The 26,427-nt window shown below is 44.0% G+C and overlaps 3 protein-coding genes across 3 annotated transcripts; all 3 read left to right on the top strand.

Annotated features, from left to right (window-relative positions):
- Positions 1-7,386: 7,386 nt before the first annotated feature.
- LOC143022968 (uncharacterized) lies at positions 7,387-8,805 on the top strand. The gene has a single exon (XM_076181398.1). It carries the CDS (start codon positions 7,387-7,389, stop codon positions 8,803-8,805), a length of 1,419 nt encoding a protein of 472 aa, XP_076037513.1.
- Positions 8,806-8,900: 95 nt separating this feature from the next.
- On the top strand, positions 8,901-10,924 carry LOC143022971 (uncharacterized). The gene has a single exon (XM_076181401.1). It carries the CDS (start codon positions 8,978-8,980, stop codon positions 10,796-10,798), a length of 1,821 nt encoding a protein of 606 aa, XP_076037516.1. The 5' UTR covers positions 8,901-8,977; the 3' UTR covers positions 10,799-10,924.
- Positions 10,925-11,249: 325 nt separating this feature from the next.
- LOC143022967 (uncharacterized) lies at positions 11,250-18,243 on the top strand. Its single transcript, XM_076181397.1, has 3 exons — positions 11,250-11,299; positions 11,341-13,066; positions 18,193-18,243. The coding sequence occupies exons 1-3, from the start codon at positions 11,250-11,252 to the stop codon at positions 18,241-18,243; spliced, it is 1,827 nt and encodes a 608-aa protein (XP_076037512.1).
- The last annotated feature ends 8,184 nt before the right edge of the window (positions 18,244-26,427 follow it).

Here is a 26,427-nt window from a genome sequence, read left to right as displayed (position 1 = left end):
CTTGCTTAGGTGTTTATCTAAATGATTCTTAAAGCTTCGAACTGAACTACATTGCACTGCCTCTGCAGGAAGTTTATTCCATTCATTAACTACACGGTTGGCGAAGTTGTTTCTACCCACTTCCAACTTTAATCTATTTCCTGACAGTTTGAGACCATTGTTTCTTGTCTGATTCTCATTCAGTGTGAAAATTTTGTCACTTTTGATGTCAATTTCCTTTAGAATCTTAAAGACCTGTATCGAGTCATCTCTGAGTCTACGCTTTTTTTTTTAAGGAAAACAGATTCATATTTTTAGTCGATTTTCGTATGATTTATTTTTTATATTTGGAATCAGTTTTGTCGCTCGCCGTTGTACTTTTTCAGATCTGTCAATGTCTTTAATGAGATTCGGTGACCATACGGAAAGAGTATATTCCATATGTGGACGAACCAACGATTTGTATAGCTTGTTAATGAGAGGTGCCAAGATAGGAGGGAGGGAGGAGGGTGGAGGGGATTGGTATATATGGGAAATGAAATGGGTGGGAGTGATTTATATGCCTTTTTCTTTTTGGCTACCCCCCGTGTAAGGGGGAAAAAGCCTTTGGTACATGTATGTATGTATGTTAATGAGAGATGGACTTTTGAAGTCAAAAGATCGCGCAATCAGTCCTAGGATCTTATTTGCTTTCTCAGAGGCTGAAATACATTGCTAAGATGATTTGAGATCGTTACTGATAATTACGCCGAAATCCTTTTCACTATCCACTTTTGTTAACGAATTTCCAAATAACTTGTAATTGTACTTACTGTTATTTTTACCTATATGCATAACCTTATATATATGTGTTAAATTTCATTTGCCATTTTTCTGACCATTGTTGTAGTTTACCTATGAGTTCTTGAATATCTAATTGGTTTAAGTGATTATTTGCCAATCCGCACAGTTTTGTATCATCAGCAAATTTGGAAATAGTAGATTTTAGTCCATGATCTATATCATTTATATATACTATGAATAGAAGTGACCAGAGAATGGAACATTTTTCCATCCAAAAGTTTTTCCATTTAAAACAACCTTCTGTTTTCGATCATTCAACCAATTACTAGTCCAACTTAATAGGCTACCATATACTCCGTGCGATGCTAATTTAGTAAGTAGTCTTTCGTGGGGGACGGTATCAAAAGCTTTTGCAAAGTCTAGATATATTAAATCTATATTGTTTCTTTTGTCATCATTCGAGATAACTGTGTTTTAGAATTCGAGTAAGTTAGTCACGCAAGAATGTTTCCGTCTGAAACCATGCTGGCTATCATTTATCAAACAGTTACTTTCTAAATGATGTTCGATAGCATCTCTGATGATAGTTTCCATCGTTTTTCCTACGATTGAAGTTAAACTTATAGGCCTGTGGTTATTTGGATTCTTTTTGTCACTTTTTTGAATGAGTAATAACGTTAGCTAGCTTCCATTCTCTTGGGACATCTCCGGATATGATGGATTTCTTGAAAATAATTTCTAATGGAACAACAATCTCATTTTTCATTTCCTTTAAGATTCTTGGATGCCAACCATCAGTCAAGCCCTGGTGTTTTATTGACTTTGAGTTTCTCTATACACCTTTTAATTTTTCCTTTTGTTATATTTGTCTAGAAAGAGAGTTGATGATATCAAATACAGTGTTTCAGAAGAAAGTCAAGCATAAGTACACATGGGAGAGGGTGGTGGAGGGAAGGGTGGTAGATAGAGCGTTAATGGACTATGTAGTGATAAATAGGATTATGATTGGAAGAGTTAAGGATGTACATCTGCTAAGGGGAGAGGGTGGGGGAATATCAGATCATTTTTTGGTGGAAGGTAAGTTGAGAGTGGAGGATAGGTGGAGGAAGAGGAAAGGGACAAAAGGTAGGGAGGTGCTTAGAGTGAACTCTTTAAATGAAAAGGAAAATGAGAAGGTGTACAAGAAGAAGCTGAAGGAGGAGTGGGAGGGAGTGAAGAATAGAGTAGAGCTAGGTGTGGAGGAGGAATGGGGATGGTTCAAGGAGGGAGTCACAAAGTGTGCAAGGATGGTGTGTGGAACAAAAAAGGATAGGAGGAAATAGAAGAAAGGGTAGTGAATGGTGGGATGAGGAAACAAAGAAGGTTGTAGAAGAGAAGAAGCGAGCTTTCACAGATTGGTTACAAAATAGGACGAGGGAGTCATATGAGAGGTCATATGAAAAAAGTGAGAAAAGAAAAGAGAAGTAAAGCAAAAGGTAAAAGAGGCAGATGTGAAATGGGGTAAGAGTATGACAAAAAAAATTGAAAGTAATAAAAAGATGTTTTGGAAAGAAATTAAGAGAGGAAGAGGAGGCGAATCAAGTAGAGAAGAAAAGGTAAAAGGTGCAGATGGAGAAATGATAATGGAAGAGAAGGCAGTAAGGGGAAGATGGGCAGAATATTTTAGGGAGTTGCTAAATGTGAAGGAGGATAGGGAAGGAAAGATAGCTGCAGTGGGAAATGCTAAGAAAATGAGAGTGATGAGTGAGGAAAATGGAGGAAAAATAAGGAAGGATGAAGTGAAGGCAGTTAAGATGATGAAAGCAGGTAAGGCACCTGGTCTGGATGGATGTCATGCAGAATGTCTGAAAAAATTAGGTACAGTGATGGTGGACTGGTTGGTGAGGTTATTTAATGTTTGCTGGAGAGAGGGTAGAGTGCCGGAGGACTGGAGAAGGGCCTGTATAGTTCCACTTTACAAGGGAAAAGGGGACAAGTGTGAATGTAGTAGTTTCAGAGGGATTAGCTTGTTAAGTGTAGTTTGGCAGGCTTATGGGAGGATCTTGATTGAGAGGACTAGGAGATGAACAGAGGGAGTAATTGGTGAGGAACAGTGTGGATTTAGGACAGGTAGAGGTTGTGTAGATCAGATCTTTGTGGTAAGACAGATATGTGAGAAAACTATAGGAAAGGGGAAGGATGTTTTTTGGGCCTTTATGGACCTGGAAAAGGCTTACGACAGGGTAGACAGAAAGGCACTGTGGGAGGTTTTGCGGATATACGGGATAGGAGGAAAGCTTCTAGGAGCTGTCAAGAGTTTTTATGAGAGTAGTAGAGCGTGTGTCAGGATTAGAAATGGAGAGAGTGAGTGGTTCGAGGTAAAGGTGGGACTTCGTCAAGGATGCGTTATGTCGCCCTGGCTGTTCAACTTATACATGGATGGGGTAGTGTGAGAGGTAAATGCAAGGGTAGTGGGTCAGGGATTGGAGATGGTTAAAGAAAATGGAGAAAAGTGGGAGGTGAGCCAGCTGTTGTTTGCGGACGACACTGCGCTTGTGGCAGGATCGGAGGAGGGATTGAGGAAGTTGGTGACAGAGTTTGGGAGAGTGTGTGATAGAAGAAAGCTAAAGATAAATGTGGGTAAAAGTAAGGTGATGAGATGTACAAGGGGTGAAAGTGGCAGTAGTCTGGAAGTGAGCATTAAGGGAGAGCGACTGGAGGAAGTGGATAGTTTTATATACTTGGGTGCAAATGTGGCAGGAAAATGTGGAGTGAAGGTGGAGGTAGAATGTAGATTGAGAGAAGCGAGTAAATGCCTTGGTGGATTAAAGAGTGTAATGAGGAATAGACATTTGGGAATGGATGCTAAGAGGAGACTGTATGAAGGAGTGATTGTGCCAACAGCAATGTATGGGGCAGAAACATGGAACATAAGAGAGGAAGAGAGAAGGAGTTTGAATGTGTTTGAGATGAGGTGTCTGAGAAGTATGATGGGGGTTACTAGGCTAGATAGAGTGAGAAATGAGGAGGAGAACAGAGGTGGAAAGGGGGTTGGGAGATAGGCTTGATGAAAGAGTATTAGGATGGTTTGGACACATGGAAAGAATGAGTGAAGAAAGACTAGTAAAAGAGGTATGGAAGGCAGATGTGGAGGGAGTGAACATGAAGGGACGTCCTAGGATGAGGTGGATGGATGGGGTGAAGGGGGCTTTGGGGAAGAGGGGAATGTCTGTTGAGGAAGGACGGGAGAGGACAGAAGACAGGGGTGAATGGAGAATGGTTGTATATGGATGATGTGATGCATGAGGTGGAATGGGGGTGAGGTAGTATGTGTGAGCAAAATTTGACGCAGCCCGAATGGATTACTCCCCGTCTTCTCCTTTTATGCATGGGGGGACGGAGAGGGGGGGGTCACCGATTTAATGAAGCGGCCTTGCTGTGGATGTGCTGTGTCTTGCGACACTGCTTCTGACCCAGGGCAGTGGACAAGGTGCAGGGATGACCCGTCATCCAGGAGGTGCTAAGATGAGAGGGAGGGTGGAGGGGTGTGGAGTGTATTCAGGGATGGAATGGGTGGGAATGATTTTATGCCTTTTCCTTTTTGGCTATCTCCCTTGTAAGGGGAAAAAAGCCTTGGTATATGTATGTATGTATATTTACCGTAGTGAGTAATGCCTGTCATTTATTTTGTATTATTTATTTATTTGTTAGTATTTGTCTGTTTATTATTATTTCCTTGATAATCATTTATCATTATCTATCTGTCTATTATTATTTACTATTTACCTGTTTGTTTATTATCTAACTTTACCTATATATATTTATTTAACTTTTTATTTATTATTATTTATTTCTATATATTATATTCTTTATTTATTTGTTTATTTATTAATTAATGTATTTATCTATCATTATTATATATGTATATATATTTTTTGCATCCAACCTAGTCATGGACCAAAAGGTCTCCTGTTGGTATGCTCCTCCTTTATAATCATTTGTAAAGTATATTTATTTTTATCATTATTATTATTATTTATTTATTTGTCTATCTATTATTAGCGGGGGATTCGGCATGCTCCTCCTTTATAATCCTTTGTAAAGTATTTTTATTTTTATTATTATTATTATTTATTTATCTATTTAGTGTTCGGGAGAACACTTATGGGGAACTAGACCAATGCTGAACAGTCTTGAAGAATATGCTGCAAGTCTACAGCATGGAGTCTTTGACCCTTTCGGCTTTCGGTAAGATTAATGAGATAAACATGCGGTTGATAAAAGGGAGCGGGAGAGAGGGAGGTACCCTCACACTCCTGTTGTTGTTGTTTACAATCTGAAGGTGGAAAAGCCTCAATCACTGACGATAAGGTACAGGCTCCATTTTTTTTTTTTTTTGCTTAGTTTTTATTCTGTTACGTGCGTGTGTTGTATGTACCTCGTTTGATCCCGTCTCCTACTCTCCAATTTAGGAGACGGGACCCAACGAGCGTTGCTTCTTTCCTGTGTGCCACAATTAAGTAAACACACTGCGCTGCGAGCCGTTAATTCAACTCTCGTGGACAGTGAGTTGTGTGTGTGTAAGGTCACAGCATTACCCATAGATCGGTAACATACGAGCTCTCGAGCTCTTATCAGGAAGGGAATTAGCTGTCGATCACGAATCCAACAAGTGATCCAAGATCATGGTGAATCACACATACACACACGTGACCATGTGACAATGCCGATCCTATAAACAAAAGCTGTTTCATTTATGAAGTCGTGTGTGTATGATTCACCATGGTCTTGGATCACGTGTTGGACTCGTGAGCGACAGTTATTACCCTCCCGAATGAAAGCTCAGAGCTCATATATAACCGATCTATGGGTAATGCTGTGGCCTTACACGCACACACACAACTGCCCGCCCACGAGAGTTGGAGTAACGACTCGCAGTGTATTGATACTGAAATTATTTCAGCCCTGGACGGGATTCGAACTCGGACCGCTGTAGTAGCGGTTGCGAACGCTACCACTGTGCCGCCAAGGATTCGCTGTGTGTCGAAATGAATGTACTTAATGGGATCCACCCATTTAATCTTCGGACATTTAGTCCTCCACTAATTAGTCTTCTGACAATTAGTCTTCCTTTGAAAAATAACTGTGGACATTTAGTCCTCCACTAATTAGTCTTCTGACAATTAGTCCTCACTTTCAAGTTAAGATAGGATAATCAGCTTAAAACATTAGTATTAAGAGCCTGTTGCCAATATTCCGAAGAAATATCCGTACTTAATGAACCAGCTAGTTGGTGGGTTTTTCTCCAGGGTTTCTGCCGAGACAAATCATATTATGTTTTATGAAATTTCAGTAAATGTCACTTGAGTGGTGTGGATGAGTGTCAATTGTTGTCGAAGAGTTTCAGAAAGTTTCGTCTATGGAATAATATGATGAAGGTGGGAAAATGGAAGTTGGACGAAATTGAAAGGTGGATGTGGAGGAATAGAATAGGACATTTGATCACATGGTATTTGGAAGAAGAAGAAGAAGAAGAAGAAGAAGAAGAAGAAGAAGAAGAAGAAGAAGAAGAAGAAGCCCATAGCTGCTGCTGAAGATGTCACTTTTTACCCAATGCACTTTGGGGACTGTTGGGCGTTTAATATTCGGACATTTGGGCCATAGGCCACGGTACCTGAACATTTGGACCACGGTGAAGTGGACGTTTGGGACATAATCACGAAAATACAATTCAAAACGTCTCAAACAAAATACCACATATTATTGGACCTCGTGTATAATGCAATGGGACAGAAATATACATAAATCTACACGTTCGGCTGTCCTCCACGCAGAGATAGACACACATTAAAGCAACACCTTGTCATATATATATTGCTAATAAGTAAAAATATGTATATTTTATATTTAATTTCAATTTTGGTCCATGTCCCAAATGTCCACCATTGGGTCACCCCTGTGGTCCAAATGTCCGTCCACGAAAGGTAACAAAAACTTGCCGCTGGGATTCGGAGAAGAGTGCGGGGCTCGAACCCGCGACCAGGAAGATGCAAGAGCAGTCCAGATACGACATTCGTGACCAAATGTCATGGACCTAAGGGATGATTGTATTTCACACGTGTGACCAAATTTGGGATGGAGATTCCTCACTTGAAGACATGGCCATAGCCGACGGCCAAGTTGACCTGACCTGACCTGACCTGTAATTGATAAACAACAAAGACTTAAAGAAATAAACGTTCTATTTGCAATAATGATTAGGAACAAATCGCTAGTATCAGCGATGTAATTCAGTCAGGGCTAGCCGTCGCGAAAGTTTGAATATACTGTCGCGTAGAGGGACCCGCGTTCAAAGCTTCGCGAATGCCGAGACTGACATAAACGTGATGAACGGAACGAAATATAACAAGACCAAGGACAGGTACGCCTAGACAAGCCAAGCGAGGGAACGTGGGAATTACTGTACAAATCTATAGTAGTTGTAAGAACTGGATTATTTTTTTACCCTATCTTCAGACCCAGGTTCATTGCATGCATTTGTGGAGTGCACGCACTGGTGGATCAACAGAAAGCTGGATCTCAATCAGGTGTTTCCGAAAACATCGTGACCTAGAAGGGGGCGCGTCAAGTGGACACACATATGAAATGCACATCCAACACCTTAGACTAATTCCTCACGAACGACATTTCACCCATCACAAGAACACGAGTATTACCAGGTCTGATCTTGAGTGGGTGGATGACTTCACTTATCTTGGAGTCACTGTGCAGAAAACCTTGTCATCCTCTCTTCAAATCCAGAAGCTGAAGCAAATGACAAAAACGAAGACAGCTCCAATGAGATATATGCAATCACTTGAGGCGGGTGCCAGCCGCCTGGTACTGGAACACTACTACAAGTATTGCATCCGACCCATTATTGAATATAGAGCACCTGTCCTATCACATCTAACATCACAGCAGGAAGAATCACTTGAAGTTGCACAAAACAACGCCCTTCGCCTCATCCTAGGTGCTCCCATGTGGACAAGAAAAAGCAACCTGCAGATGGAATCTGGCATACCACCACTGATGGCCAGGATTCAGACCCGGAACTGCACCGCGGCAGCCAAGGCTCTGCTGAGCGACAGGGACTCACATCTCAAGACTAAACTCAAGGCTCACCTGGACGCACACCCGGACCTACCACGACCAGACACATACATCGGACACCTAGGAGACCAAATCCGCGCGACAGGCATGGAAGGGCATCTAAAGGCTCTGAAGCCAGACAGAGCATGCCTGAAGTACCGACCTCCAGCCCCGTGGATATCCCCCACAACTACTTTCAACCACACACAACTACCACACGCAAAGAATCACTGCTCACCAGGGGAACTGAGGGACGCTGCACGAACAGCGATCCAGGCGACGGAGGCCCAGGGTGGGTTTGTCTGCTACACTGACGGCACTGTCGACCCGGAGAACGGCACAACAGGTGCAGGAGTACACTCCGCAACATACACCGCCGCCTGGCGCACATCAGACCACTGCTCGACTCTACAGACTGAGCTGGTGGCAATGCAAAAAGCTCTGGAGTACTCAAGCCAACTACAGGGGCCGGTAGTCATACACACCGACTCTCTTGCGGTGACACAAGTACTCCAGAAGAAGGACATACCCACCAACATAAACATTATCACAACAATACTCTACCTCCTGCAGCTACACAACGAACAAGATCGCCCAGTCATCATCAACTGGATACCCAGCCACATAGGGATACACGGAAACGAACGAGCACATGAGCTGGCCAAGACAACATGCTACCATCCTCACATAGAAATCAAAGTACAACCATCAACCACATTAATCCAAAGCTGGGCCAAAGACCACCTACAACGAACAAAGGTAGCCAACCACAGAAGATCGATAAGCTCAGCATCAGCAAGCGCAATGTGGTACAAGAGGGCCACCAAACTGTGCCCTCATCCCGCCACCAAGATCGCCGACAGAGGACTCGCCGTGATCATCCACAGGCTCAGGTTGGGATACAAGTGCTACTGGGAAATCATCGAACGATAGGAAAGGAAATGCGACCACTGCGGGATGAACACCTCAGAGCCTCTCCTTCACTATCTACGATCGCACAGAGAGCTACGTGCAGCGACCACACCACCAACTCATCGTCCAACCTACGAAGTATTTTCTTCATACATGCACAGTTCGTGGTCTTCATCCATCGTCGCACATCCTCATGGCTAGAGTGATGGAGTTAGCGACTGCAAGTATCGGGAAGAGGGGAAGGGAATGCTTTCCCACAGAGGCCTCGGAAGAGCTCTCCACGCCCAAGAAGGCGGCCCGAGCCAGGCCCAGTATCAGCTACGCGCCCTCCCTGCAAGAGGACGACAGCAGCAGCGACACTTCCTTACTAATGTTTGTCAGCAACAACGACGCGCCCTCCTCACCGGAAGACACCCAGAGAAACGCGGACGACGCCGCCCTACTTGAGCAGCTACTCAGGAGTGACGAGGAGCAACCAGGAGACGACGAAGGCGAAGGATGGACCACCGTCGTCAGAAATCGTAGAGCCCGCCACCAGCTTCCTCCGAGGCCCAAGTTCAAACTGGGCCACCTAGGGGACCACGACAGCGCCTACCAGGCCATCACCGCTCTCGAGAGGGAGAACCCCAGCCTGAAAATGGAGGTGAGACTCAACCTCCAGGGTGAACACATCCTCAAGGCCAGGCACGAAGCCTCCGCAGTACTCCTCCGTCGCCTCGCGGAGGAGGGGAACACTGTGATTCTCCTCGACCCCAATTTGAGACGGCACAAGGTAGTGCTGGAACGCTACCCATTGGACCTGCCCCTGAAAGCGGTAGAGGCTCACCCAAAGGTGATCTCAGCCGAGCGACTGCGCTCCCGCACGGATAAGCTCCCCACAAGGCAAGTGCTGGTGGTGTTGGAGGGACAGCCGCCCCCCAAACTGGACCTCGGCTGTTGGGGGAGGTACTCTCTGCGCCCTCATCGGGGGGAACCGGTGAGATGCTATAAATGCCAGAGATACAACCATCTCCAGGTACGGTGTGAACACGCCGTCAGATGCGGCGTGTGCAGCTTGCCACACCCGACGGAGGATTGCATCGCAAAGCACAAATCCAATCAGACCACCTCCGCAAAATGCCCCAACTGCGGAAATAAACATCACGCCTGGAACCCTCGGTGCCCCGAGAGGGTCCGCAGGCTCCCCAGGCTTCCCCAGAAACCCCAGCAGCAACAGCGGCAGCCCCAGGGACCACCACAACGGCAGCAACAGCGGCAGCCCCAGGGGCCTCCGCAACGGCAGCAACGACGCCGCTCGAGGACATCACGTAGCCAGTCGCAGCAACCGAAGAACTTCGTCGCTGGAGCATCACGGCACCAGGACACCAAGCACCAGCACCCACCACGAAGCCAGCCTAAACCGCAGCAGCAGCGTCGGCAAGCCTTCCAGCCTGCATCACCACCAACCAGGTCAGCGTGGGGTCGGCGGCGGGCCCTCGCGGTCCCCACCCCCCCAGCCCAGGCCGCACCAGAGCCGGAGGAAGGGATTAGCCGACCGGCCCCCAGGGATCACACCCCCTATCGCCAACCCAGGACGCGGAGTCGGGAGCAGCGGCCGCGGGCCGCAGCCTTGGAGACTGGCGGCAGCGCCCCCTCGGCCCGGCGCAGCGCAACCAGACCTCGCCAACCAGGAGGTGGTGCACGGGACCCTCCCCCCAGCACTCCCGCGACGTCGGCGAGGAGACCCTCCATGGGCCTAACCGACCCTTCCCACGACCTGCCACGCACCATGAGCGAGGAAATACGCACAGTCGTCAGCTGCATCATGACAAGGATGATGCAATTTCTGGTGAAGCTGCTCACCAACCCCAACCATGACAGCGACAAGCAGGGGACCCTGAACGAGCTCCTGCAGGAGACTGTCTCAGTCTTCACAGAATGTGGTTTCCAGCCACCCCCCGACCTGAAGGACACGCATCTCCGCTCCCTCTACCCAGCCGACCCCAACCACCAGAATGGAGAGTCGACGAGCTGAGGCAGACGCCGATAAGGACCAGCTTGCTGGCCCTCCCAGGCTCCGAGTCCTGCAGTGGAACGTGCAAGGTCTCCGACCTAAGAAGCACCAAGTACTGCAGGCTATCTTCGCGGAAAACCTTGACGTGGTGCTGCTCCAGGAGACCTTGACGCGTGCCGACTTTGAGTGGAGGGTGGCGGGTTATTCCCTTCACTCGCTCCCTGCCACAGAGAACACCCGCGGCTGTGCGGCGCTGGTGAGGAGCACCATCCCTCACCGCAGAGTATCCGCCCCAGTCCACTGCGGGGAGGGCGTGGAGGTCCTGGGACTAGAGCTGCAGGTCGGGGGCATCCCGCTTCTGGTGTACAACATATACACGAGCCAACGATACCATCTGGAAGCAGGCGAGCTGTTCTCCCTCGCCGCCCACACCAGCCTCCTCGTGGCGGGCGACCTGAACGCCCACCACCCCATGCTGCAGTCACCATCTCCAACCAACGAAACGGGCCGCCACCTGGCCGTGTTACTCGAGGACATTCCCCATATCCGCCTCCTCAACACAGGGGAGGCTACCCACACCCGGGGGGGGGGAGGCTTGACCTCACACTCGCCTCGAGCGACCTGGCCGCCGGTGCTACATGGCAAGTACATCCTACCCTCACCAGCGACCACTTTGCCACTCTCACCACCCTCCCAGTGGCACCCCCAGCGCCCTCCCTCCCCCCTCCACGTTGGAACATCGGGAGAGCAGACTGGGCCAGCTTCCAGGCCTCCCTCGACGAATGGTGGGCCGCCTACCAGCCACCCGTGGACCTTCACCAGCGGGAGAGGGACCTGACTGCTGCTATTGAGAGGGCTGCTAACGCAGCCATCCCCAGGAAAGCCCCGAGCCGTCGTCACCGGCCAAATTGGTGGTTCTACAACGAGGAGGTGCGGGAGCATAACCACAGAGTGAACATTCACAGGAAGCTCTACAAGAGACGCCCCAACCCAACCAACTTGAGGCTACTTCTGGACGTGGTGGCCCGCGCACGGGAGGTGTCCCTGAAGGCCAGGGAGGCCAAGTGGTTGGAGTGGTGCTCCTCCTTCAGCCAACACACGTCTCTAAGCCAGCTGTGGAAAAGCGTGAAGACCGCCTCCGGCGCCGCCCCGCCTCGCCCCGCCGCCCACCCGTACCCACGCCAGGAGGCTGAGAGGCTCGTAGCCGAATTCACCACCCGCGGCTCCAGTGACCAGCTTCCGGGTAGCACGCGCCGTCTCCAGCAGCAGCTTCGGCCGCTCCGCGACACGGCCATCGAGGAGGCGACTAAAGAAGCTGATGCAACAGACCGTCCCTTCACTCCTCAGGAGCTGGAGCAGGCCAAGAAACGGGGTCGTGACACAGCAGCAGGGGCCGACGGCGTGACGTACTCCATGATCGCTCACGCCGGACCAGCTGGGGACGCCGCCCTGCTGGCCACAGTCAACGAGTCGTGGATGGCGGGATGCCTGCCTCCTTCGTGGAAGGAGGCTGACATCCAACCAATCCCCAAACCGAGGGAGCCCACTAAGCTAAGGCCTATCTCCCTCCTCAGCTGCACGGCCAAAACGGCTGAGAGAATGGTGCTTGCTCGCCTTCAGTGGCGTGTGGGGCCACTACACCCTCACATTTTCGGCTACACCCGCGGCAGGAGCACGGCGGACAGCATCCTGACACTGCTGAATCAAGTTAACCATCGCCCCGCCATCGTTGTCTTCCTCGACTTGGAAAAGGCATTCGAGCTGGCCAGCCCTCACGCCATCCTCGCCGCCCTCGTAAGGAAGGGCGTGATGGGAAGGATGCTGGCCTGGCTCCGCGACTATCTCCAGCATCGCCGCGCCAGGGTAAAATTCCAGGGCCTAAAGTCCAGCTTCCAGAGGTTGGAGAACGGGACGCCCCAGGGTGGTATCCTCAGCCCCTTCCTCTTCAACCTGCTGATGGAGCAGCTGGTGGCCCTGCCCTTCCACAATGGCACCATCCTCCTCAGCTACGCCGATGACCTCGCCCTCGTGGTCACCGGGAGGGGCAACAAGCTCAGGAAAGCGCAGCAGGCGCTCGACATTATCAGCGGGAAATGCGAGGAGCTGGGACTCAAAATCTCTGCAGAGAAGTCCCGCGCCATGATGGTGAGGGCTGCCGACCCGGCAGGTCAGCTCTGCGTCCAGGGCGTCAGTCTGGCTTGGGCCAACTCATACCAGTACCTCGGTGTATGGGTGGACAAGTGGCTGTCCTTTACAACCCACGCCACCTACCTGAGGGAAAGGGCCCAGGCTAGGCTGAACGTAATGCGAGCCATGACACGACCCACAGCGGGGACCACTTTCTCCGTCCTCCGACTGTACTTCATATTTGCAGTGCGCTCCCTGGTGGACTACAGCGCCCCAGTCCTCATATCGCTCTCCCGTAGCCAACAGGAGCGGCTCGAGGTGCTGCAAAACACCGCCATGAGGACGATGCTGGGAGCTCCGAGATGGACCAGTGCGTGCGTCATGCAGAACGAGACCCGCCTGGTGCCACTCACCACCAGAGTAGAACAGATCGTGGCCTGCCGCGTGGCCAGGGTCCTGCAGCGCGACTCCGAAGGAGTAGCACAGAGAAGACTACGGCTTGCAATGACGCAAGGGAACGATGTCCTCCACCGCAACCCGTGGCTACTCCAGTCCACCCTGGCCACCCGCAGCCTCGCCCACATTAACAGCTGGCGCTGGCCACACGCCGACCTCCCGGCCCCCACCTACCGAGCCCCACCCCCGTGGGAGCCCCCCACAGCAGAGTTCTCCACCACCCGGCTACCGGCCAGCAAGGCGCTCTGCACCACCGAGGAGCTGCGGCATCACACCCTCATGGCGGTGGCGCAGGTGTCTGAGCCGGGCGGTGCCATATACTACACCGACGGCTCAGTCGACCCCGAGAGTAGCAGGACGGGCGCAGCAGCCATCACCGTTGGGACCGAACTGCTCGAGAGGACGCCGGATTACTGTTCCACCCTACAGACAGAGCTTGTGGCCATCCACCTGGCCCTGGAGCACGCCCAGAACCGCCAGGAGGCTACTGTGGTCCTACTTACAGACTCCAGAACGGCGTGGCAGGTCCTCCAGCAGCCGTGCCCCAGCGACAACGTGGGACTCGTCACCGCCATCCTGGGCAGCCTGCAGAGCCTCGCCGCACAGGGACGTCGGGTAAAGCTGCACTGGATGCCCAGCCACGTGGGCGTGCGAGGCAATGAGTCCGCCGACGTTGCTGCAAAAAGAGCCGCTGGCGCTCCCCACGTGACCAGGCACGTGCCACCTAGTCTGTCGTACGTGAAGGCACGAGCCAGGTGTGCCGCAGCCCGCCGCGCCCACCAGACTCACCGGCAGTTAGAAGGAGCAAAAAGACTAGCTGCTTGGTACGCCGTCACCACCGACTATCAGACGTTGAGCGCCTTCCATCAACAGCCCAGGGCGGACGGCGTACTGTTGCAAAGAGTTAGGCTGGGCTACTGCACCAGGGAGGAGCTGTATGACGGCTTCCAAGGGCAACAGTGCGATCACTGCGGTAGGCACAGCCGCCACCCGCTGCTGCACTACCTACTGTCCTGCCCGGCCACGGAGGCCCTCCGACCAGCGCCGCAGACCCCCGCCCACCCTGCAGAAGGCAGCCTCCTCAGCAGTCGGGCAACGAGAGCTGCCCTCCTTGTCCGCCACACGCCCATGGACGTAATGCTTGGGGTGCTCAGGGCGGCGCCCCCCCCTCGCTGACCTCCCTAGGCCCTCACCTTCCACCCACTAGGGCACAACAACTCCCCCACTGGCGGGCTGTTGCCCGCATTGTATGTCAATGTATGCTGTACATATTTATACAATAAACCTTTATTAACATTCACTATCTACTAGAGTGCGCTCACACCATCGCCCTGAGAAGAGGTAGACAATTCAACCCCATGGCCCCCGAAGCTTGGAAGACTGGAGCCGATATAGTTTACATCACCAAAAACATAGAACGGCTCGCCCACATCCTGGTCGGATACCCTCCGCCCAGATAACTACAAAAACGCCGGAGTAGCTGAACACAGCGGCTCAACACTTACGGGCCTCCGAATGGAGAAAGGCCCGTGTGTAGATAAATATCATCTACCGAATAAAAAAATAAAAAAAAACAGGTCTGAATGATCATGATATGGTACTAGTCGATGGAAACATTAAGTCAGCCAGGCAGAAACAAAAACACAAGAACATTTACTTGTACAATATTTTAAGGTCAACAAAGAAAGTATTTTGCTAAAGTAATACACATTTACTCTATAATGGCTGTCATTTATTTTGTATTATTTGTTTGTTTATTATTATTTACTTGGTTTTTAATTATTGTTAGTTATCTGCCATTTTATTATTATTTACTTTTTACCTGTTTGTTTATTATTTAACTATACCGTATGCATTTATTTATTCATATTATCATAAGTTTATTTTTCTTTTATTTATCATTATTATAATTTTCCCGCATCTGACCTAGTTATGGGCCAAAAGGTCTCCTGTCGGCATGCTCCGCCTTTGTAATCCTCCTTTGTAAAAGGCCTGACGTCTACCTAAGATGCTCTAGATCCTAGACCGTAATCATTCATTATCACTATCCCAAATGCAGAATTACCAAAACGGACAATACCTCGACCTGTATATAGAATGCGTCAGTATACCGAATATATATGGATAAGACAATTTTCGATGAAAATAAAAGGGAATTTAATATCATACCTTCTATTCATTATACTGAGCCTATATATAGGAAATCTAGAACTACAGAATAGTAAATTATCTAGTGATCAGTCAAAACAAATTATATCTGTTATCTTGAATTTGTCAATTATGTCCGTTCTGCGATCAGTATTCACACAGATATTATAGAAATAGTTACTGCACGTGTGCATAGGCGTCAACTGATAAGCACATTATAATACAACATCGTTCATGGTTTCAATTGTTATAACTATTTATAATTATATTACATAATTGAAATATAATATTTTTGAGGTAAGACCTCTTTTAAATCTCTTTTACCTCAAACTGAATGTATTGTATATGGAGAGACACATTATGTCAAGGATTACAAAGGCGGAGCATGCCGACAGGAGACCTTTTGGTCCATATCTAGGTCGGATGCGAAAAAATCATAATAATAATAAAATAATAAATAAAGACTATAATAATGTAAATAACAAATAAAATACATAAATAAATGCATAGGTATAGTTAAATAATAAACAAACAGGTAAATAGTAAATAATGATAAATTGACATATAACTAATAATAAATGAAAATCAGATAGACAAATGATAACAAAACAAAAACAAATAATATAAAATAAATTATAATCATTACAGCATCTTGCTTAGGTGTTTATCTAAATGATTCTTAAAGCTTCGAACTGAACTACATTGCACTACCTGTGCAGGAAGTTTATTCCATTCATTAACTACACGGTTGGCAAAGTTGTTTCTACCTACTTCCAAATTGAATCTATTTCCGGACAGTTTGAGACCATTGTTTCTTGTCTGATTCTCATTCAATGTGAAAATTTTGTCACTTTTGATGTTGTCAATTCCCTTTAAAATCTTAAAGACCTGTATCAAGTCACCTCTGAGTCTACGCTTTTTTAGGGAAAACAGATTCATATGTTTTAGTCGATTTTCGTATGATTTATCTTTTATATTTGGAATCAGTTTTGTGGCTCGCCGTTGTACTTTTTCCAGTCTGTCAATGTCTTTAATGAGATTCGGTGACCATACGGAAACAGCATATTCCAAATGTGGACGAACTAACGATTTATATAGCTTGTTAATGAGAGATGGACTTTTGAAATCAAAAGATCGCGCAATCATTCCTAGAATCTTATTTGCTTTCTCAGACTGAAATACACTGCTTAGACGATTTGAGATCGTTACTGATAATTACCCCCGAGATCCTTTTCACTATCTACTTTTGTTTACGAATTTCCAAATAACTTACTGCTATTTCTACTTATGTGCATAACCTTGCATTTACTTGAGTAAAATTTCGTTAGCCACTTTTCAGGCCATTGCTGTAATTTATCTAAATCTTCTTGAATATCTAATTGGTTTGAGTGATCATTTGCTACTCCGCACAGTTTTGTATCATCAGCAAATTTGGAAACAGTAGATTTTAGTCCATGGTCTATATCATTTATATATACTATGAATAGAAGTGGCCCAAGAACGGAACCCTGAGGAACTCCACTTGTAACCTTTTTCCATCTAGAAGTTTTTCCATTTAAAACAACTCTGTTTTCGACCATTCAACCAATTACTAGTCCAACCTAATAGGCTACCACTTATTCCGTGTAAAGCTAATTTAGTAAGTATTCTTTCGTGTGGGACGGTATCAAAAGCTTTTGCAAAGTCCAGATATATTAAATTATAATTCGAGATAACTGTGTTTTAGAATTCGAGTAAGTTAGTCACGCAAGAACGTTTCCGTCTGAAACCATGCTGGCTATCATTTATCAAACAGTTACTTTCTAAATAATGTTCGATAGCATCTCTGATTATAGTTTCCATTATTTTTCCTACGATTGAAGTCAAACTTATAGGCCTATAGTTATTTGGCTTCTTTTTGTCACCTTTTTTGAATATGGGAGTAACGTTAGCTAGCTTCCATTCTCTTGGGACATCTTCGGATATGATGGATTTCTTGAAAATAATTTATAATGGAACAACGATCTCATTTTTTATTTCCTTTAAGATTCTTGGATGCCAACCGTCAGGCCCTGGTGTTTTATTAACTTTGAGTTTATCTATACACCTTTGAGGTGTTTCGTTTACGAATACCGAGCTAAAATAATTGTTTAAGATATTACACATTCCCTCATTTGAATATTCAAGTTGACCGTCAGCAGATAATAGTGGACCAATGTGATTCCTAACAACCTTTTTATCTCTAATGTAACTATAGAATTCTTTGGAATTCTCTTTGGATTTATCAGCGATGTTCATTTCGTATTGTCTTTTTCTTTTTCTTATTGTATTTTTTAAATCTCTCTGAATTGATACATAACTTTCATAGTCATTAGATGCACCCGAGCACTTATATTTCTTAAAAGCCTGTTTCTTTTTAACAATACTTTTTCAGTTTCTTTGTCGAGCCACTTTGGGCGAGCCTGATTTAGGGACGTCTGTCCTTAACCCTTAAAAGGAATGTAAGTTTGAATCATCTTAGTGAGCGTATTTTGAAATATTTCCCACATCTGATCTACAGGTCTTTCGTTTAATTTTGCCTCCCAATCTGTAAGCTGAAGCTCCTGACGTAGTCCTATGAACTGAGCTTTACTGAAATCGGGTATTTTAGAAACAGATAACTTATTTTCATTTTATCTATAAGTATGTAGATCTGGGTTTTATAGATTGTGTACATATTTCATGCTGATTATGATAAATGTGCCCAGCAAGTTTGAATTACTTTATGAATGGCCTTGAACTTCTAAGTAACGGAAATCCACCCACAATATTCCCAAAGTTTCAAGAATATTTCATTTATAGAACTGACATCGCCAGATAACTGGTTCGTACACTTCATTTTAACAGAAATTATTCAATTATGGAAAAGTGATTATTTATATGTATTTATAATATCTCCGGTATTTTGAAATTCGTTATTATGACGTTCATTATCATCGGTTTCGTCATTCAGAGCCCTGACGGAGTTGTGGAACATTGTGAAATTTATGCAATGTAATAATGTATAGTTATGGAAATACTTCAACAAGAACTCACTGTGTTGGATAAGAAGAAATGAAATAGTTGATATCCATATATTTCGATCACGGACTGTGATCCTCTTCAGTGGATCCTGTATTCCACTGAAGAGGATCACAGTCCCAATTTCATTTCTTCTTATCCAACACAGTGGGTTCTTGTTGAATTTTTACGAATGTGTTACGACATTACTTTGTAGTTATGGAAATACATTCAGCTTGTTTCCGTGATGTGATGAATCTGTTTGCGTTCTCTGCAACCAACGGGGATGTGTGTTGCACATCTTGCTTCAGTTTTAGCAACATCAGATACTGGCTTCAAATGTCTCTCGAACTGACTTTATCGTCCTCGTGCATATTTTCTCTTTTGGGTAAACACCCAAATATGCACTTACAAAGCAGGAGATTTCCCATCCAAACTAAGATATTTCTTCTCATAAAACAGGGTATTTCCCCTCCAAACTCAAGACACCATAAAGTAAGATGACAATTTATATAATGTATCATACGGCTTGTTTGGAATCGTAATGGACAATGTGCATTTTTAGAATTAAATATTTTATTTATGGATTCATAGTATACAACACATTTATAGTTTTTGGCGTCTTTGGGATACGTGAAATCGAACAACATGATTACAATGGAAATGAAAGTAAGATTAATGAAAGTAAATACGAAACAGGTGCTTAATATTTCTATTATGCTGAGAAATAAATATCGTATATATAGGCCTGATGTCTAAAACGACAGGCTCAAACATATCTAGGATGTTTGGGCAACAGACGCTTTGGCCACGGGAAGTAGGACTTTACTACACCTAACTTAGTTTGGCATATGTATTTAAAAGTTTTTTTTGTTTTGTTTTGTTTGCGTCCCAGCGGAGGTATCCGATTTAGGGACTGTCTTTTAGCTTGCGGTGGTGTTGTGAGTTCGGTGGGGGGGGGGGTTGCTCCTGACAGGAGCATGTGCCAGAGGGAACGGTTTATGTGTAGATGTGATGGAGTGTTTAAGATTATCCTTCTTTTTTAGAGGAGGGCTCCTACTGGGGAGGAGCACGTTAGCTATTTAAAATGTGATAAAATGCGATATTTTATTCCGTGGACTAAACGTCCACATAAGGTTACCATCGTAGCCCAAATGACCATCTAAGGTCGCCACCGTGGCCCAAACGTCCATCTAAGGTCGCCACCGTGGCCCAAACGTCAATCTAAGGTCGCCACAGTTGCCCAAATGTCCATCTAAGGTCGCCACCGTGATCCAAACGTCCATCTAAGGTCGCCACCGTGGCCCAAACGTCCATCTAAGGTCGCCACAGTGGCCCAAACGTCCATCTAAGGTTGCCACCGTGGCCATATTGTCTTAGATTTTTGGCCCATGGCCCAAACGTCCAGGGGATCTAACTGTTGCTTGAAGAACTAGTGCTACTACTCCTACTAGTTTTGCTAGTGCTTGTAGTAGTACTAGATGTACTATTACTTCTCTCAGATGAAGTTCCTGAAGGGACAGGTCTGTATCCTTTCGAAGTGAGGGTTGTGCGATCTGCAGAAAATACAATTAAATAAATACATAAGTAAATTAATAAATAGACAAATAAGTGAATTATACATTGCCCGTAATTGATTAAGAATTCATTAACATTTAAAATGTTGCTATGAAGTTGAAAGTTTAAAATATACACAATACCTTTCCTTTTGTAGTTTCTTGAGTAAAACAGTCTGTCTTCTCCAAAAACCATTTTTCGTTATTTTAGGTAACTTCGGTTAAAGTTGAACTCGGTTTAATGTCCTAGCTGAAGCTCAACTAACGTAACGTGTGGAGTATCAGGGCTGATGTTCGACTGAGCTGGGTTTGTGGTTATTGAGATATATATATGTGTGTGTGTACAATTGAAACAATAGGACTACGACAATGACCCAGATTATCTCTAGCCAATCATATGCCGACTGGCACCCCTCCCCCTCCCCCCAAGGGAAAAAATGAAGAGCAAATTCACATAAAAAAAAATGAAATAAAAAGTCGAGGAATTTCTTCACCGCTTGGGATCTCATCGAACACGTCGACCCATTATGAGTCAGTCGTGAGTTTTATCTCATTCCAGAAAGTGAAGTGATTTTTTTTTCTTTTTGCCAGAGGAGCGGTCTGGTTTAAGGACCGACTTGGGGTTTTAAGTCTGTTCCGGTCACTTCACTTCTTCCTCATGTTCATGATCTTGTCTTCCGCTCGGTGATTTGTATCTAAGTGGAACAGATTAGATTATTATCACTCACAAGAAGAAAGTGTCAAGTTGGAAACTCGACCTTGGCTGACCTAGGTCATTACCTGACCTGACCTGAAAACATTCGTTCTTCAGTGCTTAGTCAAAAGGAATGGAAAGTGAATAAGTCAATAAAATTGGTTAGTCAAAAAGGAATTAAAATAGTTTTACAAATAAAATTGTATACTTTAAATTTAATTATCATCTAATTCTTCTATGCATTCTTCTAGTTAACCTGTGCAACTAATCATCAACCTATTACCCCAGCCAATTTCGGGTGACGCGCATCCTACTACTTGGCATCATATATGGGTAAGCGTGTTAATAGATTCAGTTAAATTAATTATACTCGTATCTATGAGCTTGTTGGAAAAGACCAATTAAAAAAAAAATAATTTGCGCTCTAGACAATCGTTTGATGATCATGATTGAGCCATGAACGATCATCGTTACGAAATAATCGCTGAACGATTATCGTTGAGCGATGATCGTTGAACGATAATCGTACCGAGCAAAACGTACCTCAAGTCTTAATGAACATTGCCTGGCGGCAGGTAGGACGCAACGAATGGGTTAATCGCCTTTGGAGTGAGTTTACTAACCTTCTTATCTAAAAAAAATATATATATACAAATCAGCTTCTAGGCTTATCTCGGCCAGGCGCCTCCTCTCTTTATCTGGTCTTCTTTGTCTATTTATTTTTATTATATCTATAATATATTTATATTATGTCTGTGTTATATTATATTATATTATATTATATTATATTATATTATATTATATTATATTATATTATATTATATTATATTATATTATATTATATCATTTATATTTGTTATTGTTATTATTACTTATCATCATCATCATCATCATCATCATCATTATTATTATTATTATTATTATTATTATTATTATTATTGTTATTATTATTATTATTATTATTATTATTATTATTATTATTATTATTATTATTATTATTATTATTATTATTATTATTATTATTATTATTATTATTATTATTATTATTATTACTATTGTGATTTATAGTTATTTATCATATTCATTATATTTATTTGATTAATCATTCTATTTTCATTGGATGATTTATATCCACCCTTGACTGTTCTTGTAACGTATTTTTTACGATAGCCAGCGCTTCTATCCTTGGGGACAATATCACGCCGGAGAGAGAGAGAGAGAGAGAGAGAGAGAGAGAGAGAGAGAGAGAGAGAGAGAGAGAGAGAGAGAGAGAGAGAGAGAGAGAGAGAGAGAGAGAGAGTAGAAGATAAAAGTAACCAACATTATTCTTTATAACTGATATACTCCACTTGCAATGAATGATTCACGACTCTGGTCCGTAGAGGTGACACTAGGGACCCAGTAATATTGAGTACAAGAAACGTATGCAGATTTTTTTTTTTTTTTTTTTTTTTTTTTTTTTTTTTTTTTTTTTTTTTTTTTTTTTTTTTTTTTTAATTGTGGGATCAACGTGGCCAGCGGAGGCGAGGGAGGGAGGGAGGATGAGGAGGGAAGGTAGTAAGGAAAGATACCTTATCTCTCCAACCTTATCGTGCTTGGCCCTCTTGCTTAACCTCAATGCAAATTTGACAAAGTCTAATCACAGGAAAGAAGGTTAAATCAACTGGTTACCCTGCAATATTTGGAAATTTTATTCACAAAGGATATTTGTTCTTTCAGACGTATTACCAAATCAGGCAGTATGTATAACTGACGTAGAGAATAAATTGAGAAATTATGAAAAACATGATAATTTGAGATCAGTCATTTGGCAACATTTAATTATTTTTTTCCACCAAATGTCTCTAGAAACAATAGTGCGCCCTCAGGGTAAAATTATAATAATGAAATGAATGAATAATTGTAAAGTAGGAAAATATGTATACACTCTTTTAGCTGTAATTTTCCATTATTTTTTCTGTAACATTTTTTTTACTCGTAACATTTTTTTTCCTGTGACATTCTTACCTGTGATTTTTGGTGACATTTTTACACATTTTTTCTCCTGTGACATTTTTTACCTGTGACATTCTTACCTGTGATTTTTGGTGACATTTTTACACATTTTTTCTCCTGTGACATTTTTACCTGTGACAAAAAAATCCTGTGGCATATTTTACTCGTGACCTCTCTCTCTTTCTCTCTCTCTCTCTCTCTCTCTCTCTCTCTCTCTCTCTCTCTCTCTCTCTCTCTCTCTCTCTCTCTCTCTCTCTCTCTCTCTCTCTCTCTCTCTCTCTCTCTCTCTCTCTTTATGACTTTTTTGTGATATTTTCCCTTGCGATTTTTTTCTTGTCGCCTTTTTTCCGTGACATTTTTTTATCTGTTATATTTTTTCACGATATTTTTTTTTCATCCGAGACATTTTTTCATGTGACAATTTTTTTTTCTTTTTCTATTTCCTACATTCAGGTTGACTCTTGTTTCGGGATCCGGCGAATTTACCGACAACAATTCATCGACACGCTCATTTTATCGATATACACAATTCATCGAAAAAGTTTAGGTTAGGGTTAGGTTAGGTTAGGTTAGGTTAGGTTAGGTTAGGTTAGGTTAGGTTAGGTTAGGTTAGGTTAGGTTAGGTTAGGTTAGGTTAGGCTAGGTTTGGTTAGGTTTGGTTTGGTAGGTTCGGTTGGTTAGGTTAGGTTGATTAGGTTGTTTGTTTTTGTTAGGTTAGGTTGGTTTGGTTAGGTTAGGTTAGGTTAGGTTAGGTTAGGTTAGGTTAGGTTAGGTTTGGTTGGTTAGGTTAGGTTAGGTTTTGGTTTAGGTTGATTAGGTTAAGTTAGGTTAGTTATATATTTCAAATTAGACTAATTTTTATTTTTCGATGAATTGTATATATCGATAAATTGAGCGTGTCGATGAATTGTTGTCGGTAAATTCTTGTCGATGAATTGTTGTTGGTGAATTGTTGTCGGTAAATTCGCCTAGACCCTTCATTTCCAAATGACATTTTTTTCCTTTGAATTTTTTCCTTTGAATTTTTTTCCTACATTCAGGTTGACTCTTAGTTTCAAACGAAAGTCAAAGAAAGGAAGTTAACGACACTTACACCCCACTTCCACGAAGTGGGAAGTGAGAAACCCCCGGTAGAGGAGACACACACACACACACACACACACACACATATATATATATATGCGCAAGTGAACACACGCTCCTAGTGTTTTTATTGCATATATATATATATATATATATATTTTTTTTTTTTTGGGGGGGTGATATTAGGTCGCCTCCCCACCTGGCGATGGGCATTGGAAACGCACGTGATATATCCCACAGCAGGTCACGGGTATCGAACTCACGACCACATGCTCATGAGTTCGACACGGTATCCACTGGGCTACGGCGCGGTGTTTAGAGCATTTCTGATGGTGATGGTGACAGTGGTGGTAGTAACAGCAATCAGCTGATCGTTATCTAGGAGAGTCACACACAAGTTGTATCGTGTGACCAAAGGCTCCGGCCGAAGGTCAACTTAACCTGTCAGTACTTGAGAAGAAAGCAACCAATCACTGATAAGCTTCGGCTCCCCACGTGAGCAATTGACTGTCGAGGAAGAACGAAACTCGAGATTTGATCTTGTGATCGACACTTTTGAATTTTTTTTTGGTTGATGTAGGCAAGGTCATCATATTAAGGCAGTAGGGCAGGACTCGTAGAAATGGGTTTGAATTGGAGAAATTGGGGTTTAAGAAAGAAATAGGCAATGATTGTTTTACCAAGAGGGTGGTAACGAATGGAATAGACTTATTTATCATGTCGTGAGTGCTGAAACTATTGGTTGTCATAACAGAACATGAGATAACTTTATGGATGGGGATGACAGATGATAAGGGACATGAAACTGCCTAGTGTAGGCCTTATGGTCTCTTGCAGTCTTCTTCATTCTTATGTATTGTTCTTGGAATTAGGGAGAACGCGGGGGCCACTGCGTACGTATACGCGCGTACTCAGCGTTGGTAAATATCTGGATGGACTAAAATAACAAATACACATTTTCTGATTGTCGCCAGGTGATTTTATTCAACAAAGTGACACTCCTAGGAACGGTTAGAACCATCCACAAGCTGAATAAAGTCATGTGACGTCATATGGAACGAAATATACAAACGACGTCATTATAAAAAAAACCAGTAAAATTAATACTTTGGACCATAGACAGTGGTTGCCTAGTAACTAGAACCTGATGGAGGGGGGGAGGGGTGAAGGTTCCTCCCCCTCTCCCCCCTCCCCCCTCCCCCTCTGGAAACAAGACCCTCAAGCAGACAATATATCTTCTACGTCGTCGCCTCAAGGTCTCATCTTATCTCGTCTTGACTCATTTCGACGACGCCCCTTCCTTATGGATTTCTGTTCATGAGATTCGCGGGGACCTTTCCAACACTGAATTGTATCGCACTAGTTTCTGGTTTATGGGCCTGTTTAGTGGCTCACTAGGCATTCATTGACCAAAACTAGTTAATTGCTTTTCTAGAAATATCAGCAGGAAGTAGAAACTATGAAAACTAGAATTCAGTTCCTTATTGCGGTTTAAGTGTAGTGGTAGCATGCATTATACTCTGGCTATTTATATATGATATAATTCGCTAGCTATCGAAATAACAAAGTACCAATATTCTTCAACTCTGTCACCCGATTTATATATTTTGTTCTGGTTATCTTCAGACGGGTTTTTAATCATTTCGCTGAGGGGAGGGAAACAAATAAAATGGTGGGTGGATGTGGAATGGACGAGAGTGGGTTCGTGTCTTAGATAACTATCTCCCTTGTAAGGGTATAAATATGTGTCTATATATATATATATATATATATATATATATATATATATATATATATATATATATATATGTGTGTGTGAGTGTGTGTGTGTGTGTGTGTGTGTATGTGTGTGTGTGTGTGTGTGTGTGTGTGTGTGTGTGTGTGTGTGTGTGTGTGTGTGTGTGTGTGTGTGTATACCCTGTTAAAAACGATGACAAAAGAGTAATTAACTTTATTGCCGTCGTTTTTAACGGGATATGCCATAGAGAGAATCTTCTGCCACTTTTCATAAAACAAGTACAAGAATGACTACCCTGATGATAGAAAATTACCACCAAACTCTTCCTGAAGTGACCACGCAGGTAGTTCGTGACAGAGTCGAGGTTGGCCGCGATAGGTACCAAGGTCTATTGATTCTAATCGCTCTTGGGGGGACACACATATGTATAAAAGGCCGTCACAGCCTATTCAGGTTGGCATAGCCTCTTCTGCACCTTCTTCTGTGCCTTCAGGCAGCTCCTCGACTCTTAAACTCACGGAAAATGGTCTTTGTCGAAGACATGCGGGTACACTGTGCCTTGGCCAGCAAAGGTAAGCTAGAATCTTCAAGTAGTTCGGTATTGACATATGTGTGATCAGTGAATAATATTAAGACGAAAACTCTTACCATAAATTTCTGGTGACGGAAAGTTTTTTTTTTTTTTAACAAAACATTTATTCTCACGTGTTCTCTACCACAACTGTTGAAATCTTTTATTTTGAAAAAAAAAAAAAATCTATTATTCCTCGCAGAAATTTAAATGTGGTACACTCCCGTTAGAACTCCTCCTTCACTTTGCTCTCTTCCTCCAGGT

The sequence above is a fragment of the Oratosquilla oratoria genome, unplaced genomic scaffold (assembly GCF_046742065.1).
Source record: "Oratosquilla oratoria isolate Oo_2021 unplaced genomic scaffold, ASM4674206v1 SCAFFOLD248, whole genome shotgun sequence".
In the NCBI taxonomy this organism is placed as follows: Eukaryota; Metazoa; Arthropoda; class Malacostraca; order Stomatopoda; family Squillidae; genus Oratosquilla; species Oratosquilla oratoria.
This window is presented reverse-complemented; position numbering and strand designations above follow the sequence as displayed.